Genomic DNA, 5,270 nt, shown 5'->3' with positions numbered 1-5,270 from the left:
GTATCCGCTTTCCCTCATGTGTCTCTGTCTGTTTGCCTCTGATGGTTATGGCAGTAGCATCTTTTTATTCTCTTGCTCAAGGATTTCTGATGCTTTTGAAAGTTTTCTTTTTTTTTTTTTTTCCTTCTCACTCTGCTGAGCACACACAAGAGATAAGAGACTAGGCTAGAAGATAGAAACTGGGTTTGATGTTCAGTGAAAGGAGCTAAGGCTCTTGACTGGTAGTATCTAGCCTCTTCAAAGACAGGTCACATAATGTAGGTCATAATTTAACCACTCTGTCTTTGTGTTTTTAGGGAGTCGACGAATTGAAGATGAAGCCCAGAGCAGAGTGCTGTTCTCCCAAGTTCTGGTTGGTGTTGGCTGTCCTGGCCGTGTCAGGCAGCAGAGCTCGTTCTCAGAAGAGCCCCCCCAGCATTGGCATTGCTGTCATCCTTGTGGGCACTTCAGACGAGGTGGCCATCAAGGATGCCCACGAGAAAGATGATTTCCACCATCTCTCTGTGGTGCCCCGTGTAGAGCTGGTAGCCATGAATGAGACGGACCCAAAGAGCATCATCACCCGCATCTGTGATCTCATGTCTGACCGGAAGATCCAAGGGGTGGTGTTTGCTGATGACACAGACCAGGAAGCCATCGCCCAGATCCTTGACTTCATTTCAGCCCAGACTCTCACCCCTATCCTGGGCATCCACGGAGGATCCTCGATGATAATGGCAGATAAGGTAAAAGCGGCTGCAGTGAGAGGAACCTGGGTGGTTTGAATTAAGATCTAAATGATGCATTCGTTTTAATGCAAAACTTAGTTATGAAAGATGGAAGGTCACCAGAATTCACTGAAGAATGAATAGAGCAAGAGTTAGTCTAACAGCTTGGAGACAAAAGTGAGGGAAAGGTGCTGGTATCTAGAAGCTCCTATACTTTTGATTGGATTTGTGTGTTCGTTTGTTTGTAAATGGATTCACTGAAATGACTAAGAGATATTGAAGTTTATAGCACTGTGATCTATTTTCTTCAAATACGCACATGGATAGCTACTTCAAAACTTTAAAATAAGGTGTGCCCTATTCTTCCTTGCTAATACATGTTCTCCACCAATACCAATTTCAAGAACATAAAGAGAAAAATCCTTTGAGGCAGGTAATTTCTCTCCTTGAAGATACAAATGCCGTAGAGAAGTACTTTGTGCTGAGGGAGTCCACACTCGTCACACATCGATCTGTGTATTTGAATAGATTTTAGTCTGCACAGTCAGTAGCAGCTGCATTTTCCCTGTGCTTAGTTTTGAAGGCAATGGTTTTTAACCCTGGTTGCACATTGGAATCCCCTGAAGAGCTTTCAATACTACCAGTGCCTGACTCCCACTGCCAGAGAGTCTGATTATTGGCCTAGGGTAGTGCCTGGGGTTCAGGAATTTGAAAAGCTCTACAGATAATTCTACTGTGCAGTTAAGGCTGAGAAACACTGCTTTAAATCTTCAAATAAATCCTAGTCTCTCCAAAATTACCCGACCTTAATATCAGATCTGACATTGATGCTTATTCTCTAACTGCAGGAAGTGTTTTGTTGTGGTTATGGCTTTTTTGTTTTTGTTTTTTTTTTTTACATTTTTTACTTATTCAGTTATTTTCTCTTAATTGCTTATTGCTTAGGTTCAGCACTTCTCACTATATATTGTCCTTTACAGTTATTTCTATCAGGATGATTATTTCACTACAAGTACAGTATTTATTTTTCATCACTTTGGGTTTTAAAATTATTTCTACCTTTGCATTGTCATCTTATACTTGTTAGCATTACTTTCAAAACTGCCTTTAGTTTTGTAATTAAAAGATGTGCTGTAGGGTTAATAATGTTTGTAAACCCCTCAGAACCTAGCACAGACACCACAGGCCTGCTCCTTGGCCAGTAGAGAACCACCACGGCACGAGGTTTAACGGAGTAAAATATCACCTTGCACGATCACTATTGCCATCTGTCGGCAGCAGGCAGAGATGACTAGTGTCTGTGTTGGAGCTTCCTTTATTATAAATAGTCCAGAAAAGGTCAAGTGCAAAGTTCTAAGTGGAGGAACTTTAGGAGCATATGAGAAAGATATTGAAAGGGTAAAACTGTTAGAATCAAATGCTGGCACAAGGAGCCCATACTAAAGGAAGCGGGATAAACTTAAGCAGAATGGAAAATACAGACTGACTGGGAAAACCTACTGAGTTTTTACTTCAGGTAGAGTTTCTGTTAACATCATTCTCCTTAGAAAATTATATTTTAGCAGTGGTATTTTGAGGGTACAATATGGTACTGAAAAAATGGCAAGAAGGATGAGTCAAATTTTTAAATCAGAAATAAGCGTTTACTTATTTTGAAAGCAAGACAGGTGAAAGTGATTTTTTTTCTTATGTCGGCTATTGTGCAATATATGTTCTTTTCAGTCCACCACCACCTCACCCCACCCCTGCCCCCAGCTGCAGTATAAATGGTTATTGGTTAAACTGGCTGATTGCTTCTCTGTTGTGTCTCTAACAAATGCATAATAATACTAACTAAGATGCAGACCATGTGGAGAGACTGGGCTCTTTTGTTCACTGATGCATCTTAAGTGCTCTAGAGTGTTTACCATATGCTGAACACGTAGTGCTTTGCATGCATTTTATTTAATGCTTTGCCTGCATTGTTTTCTTTAATACTCTTAACAACCCAGTGAGCTAAGTGGTATTATTTATCTCCATTTGACAGTTGGGAAAACTGAGGCTCAGAAAGGTTAAATAACATATCCAAAATGATGTAGCTAGTACGTGGCAGCCAGGACTTTAACACTGGTTGCTGGCTCCAAGGGCCACATGCTCTATTGCTTCTCAAGAAAATGAAGAGGATGGTTAAGGTCTTACATACCTTCCTATTCCTTATTTTCTCCTCTGTTATACAGCACTCTGGTGGATGTTATCTGGATAAAAGTAATTCATCCCTTGATTCATAATGGCAGTACTGGAATCTAATGAAAGTAGAGAATGGACGAAGACGTGAAATGACGTGGCGCATAGGTGTAGCACAGTTGCATAGAGGGCCCATTGGTTACTACTTCTCGGGGGAAAGGGAGGATTGAAGCCAGCGAGGTGGATTCTTCCAGGTCACTGTAGTGTGATCCCCCGATCTCGTTCCCCTATTCCTCCCCCTATTGCAACCACACTCACATATCCCATCTTGTCTTTTCTTTCTCTCTCCATCAAAAAAAGGAGGTGGTCAGTGATGTTTAGGTTGTTTTCTAAAATAGCCTTAATAATACCAATTGACTTTTGACCTGGAAAGAAGAGTTTCTAAAAGGTAGGTAGACAGAGGAAAAAGAAGAAAAGAGAAGGTTCTGATAACATAGAAGCCGGGAAGTTGAAAGCTCAGTCATAAGGGGTTAGATGCCTGAATGGGTAGCTGGTGGCTGCAGAGGAGGATGCAGAAGGGACCACCAGCACTGAGAGGGGCAGCCGGGCCACCGTGCCAGGGAGCCGTGCAGAGAACGTTCGCAGGCTGAAAGGATTTGCATGAAGGCAAGTAAAAAGAGTCTTCTAGATCTCAGAGAAATAAGCTTTTGGGGCAAGTTTCAAAAATAAAACACCTCAGATTCTAAGGTCAGTTTTTTAAAGTAGAAGTTTATTTTTAAGTACCATGACCACATTTTATAAACAAAGAATGAGGACACAGAGTTTGACAACTATGAATCAAGTATGGGGCAATAGGACAAAACATTTGAAAGAAGAACTGATGTAGAAAATCTAAGAAATACAGCTTCACTACGTCTGAGGCATAGTCTTTAAGGTATAGTCACCATGTGAAGGATGATACATATTCCATTTTGCTTCTTGCTTCTAGGAGATGGGTAATTGCCACTCCATTTTAACTTGTTTGTTTGTTTGTTTGTTTATTTGTTTAATTTGGTTGTTTGTTTCAAATAAAATCCACTTATTAAGTGTCCTTGTAGAAGATTGCATTACAGGGATAAAGTTTCTAATTCAAGGAGTTTGTGATAGAAGAAAGAGAGCAGATTATAAAGATTTTTGGCAAAAGTAGTGAGGTACAGGTTCAGCACCTGGTCAGATAGTGTGTACTCACTTTTTTGCATATGCTAATTAATCAGTATAAACTTTAATTAATGCTCTGCTTTCCCACCGAGGAAATGCATTTTATACCATGACTAAAAGAAGCCTGGAAGTCAGTAGTGGAGAACTGTTCAAAGCTCAGAATTTGGAGTCAGAGTGGATTTTAGCATTGCTTTCTAGGAGTGGAAATCTGGACTACGCACCAACTACTTACTCTAAACCTTAGTTTCCTTGCTTGTATAATGGGTATAATAATATATCCATTATAGGGTTGTTGAAGATTAAATGAGATAATACATAGCAGGTGCTTCCCTAAGCGTCCAGTAGGCTAAGCCAAAGGTATATGGAACAGTTTGAAGAAAGGGAAAAGATTTTATGAAAGAGGAAAAGAACGGGAATCGAATAGCATCATGGCCAATAGTAGAGACACTTCTGAACTGGAGCCCAATCCCCTCTCTCCTACTATGAACATGGCTATGAAGCATGGATGGAATCTATGGATTTCCCCCACCAGGGGAGCCGGGGCCCATGGGCGATACAGCCATGCCATAGCCAAAAAGGGCACGTTCAGTTATAGAAGAGCTGTAACGAGGAAAGAACTGCTAGGCACTTGTAACAAAAGACTGTTTAGAATAGTAACAGAGACAGTTTAAAAATGTATGAAGCGATTTTTGGCAGTTTCCTACCCGAATATGAAAAGTCTATTTTATTTTGCCTTGTTATAATTGCTTTTATTCTCCCTGAGATCCTGGACTTAGGATGCCCATCTGAATCCAACTAATGAATGAAAGCTAAACATATTTCCATTTCTTCCCAGGAGATTTCTCTGCTGACTTGTCAAAATCTTCCTTCGGTTTTCAGATTTTAGCTCAGAGAGGTTAAGTAACTAATCCAGGACATCACAGCTTATGAACAATGGGACTGGGATTCAAATCCCAGAAGTACCTATTTTGAAGCATGTATTTCCTATTGATACAGTTCTGCCTCAAAAAGCACTGAACTGAGAATTTTAAGTCTTGAGCTTTGGAAATTGGTTAAACAAATCACTTACGCTACATGATACTCAGCTTACAGTTTCTAAGATTTAAATTTTGTTTTCTGCCCTACCCACTTTACAACATTTTGAAGAGAAAAATGAAATAAAATATTTGGAAGATTCTGGAAAAGTACTGTGCAAATAGATAC

General features: G+C 40.1%; 1 protein-coding gene across 1 annotated transcript in view; it reads left to right on the top strand.

Annotated features, from left to right (window-relative positions):
* GRIN2B (glutamate ionotropic receptor NMDA type subunit 2B) overlaps positions 1-5,270 on the top strand; it is a 387,278-nt gene that overhangs the window by 111,115 nt on the left and 270,893 nt on the right. Inside the window, exon 2 of the mRNA XM_006912640.1 lies at positions 297-725. Coding sequence (XP_006912702.1) covers positions 315-725 — 411 coding nt within the window. The 5' untranslated portion in view covers positions 297-314. The remainder of the gene's footprint in view (positions 1-296; positions 726-5,270) is intronic.

Source organism: Pteropus alecto, unplaced genomic scaffold, assembly GCF_000325575.1.
Source record: "Pteropus alecto unplaced genomic scaffold, ASM32557v1 scaffold103, whole genome shotgun sequence".
Lineage (NCBI taxonomy): Eukaryota > Metazoa > Chordata > Mammalia > Chiroptera > Pteropodidae > Pteropus > Pteropus alecto.
The sequence above is the reverse complement of the archived record's forward strand: the minus strand, read 5'-3'. Positions and strand labels throughout refer to the sequence as shown.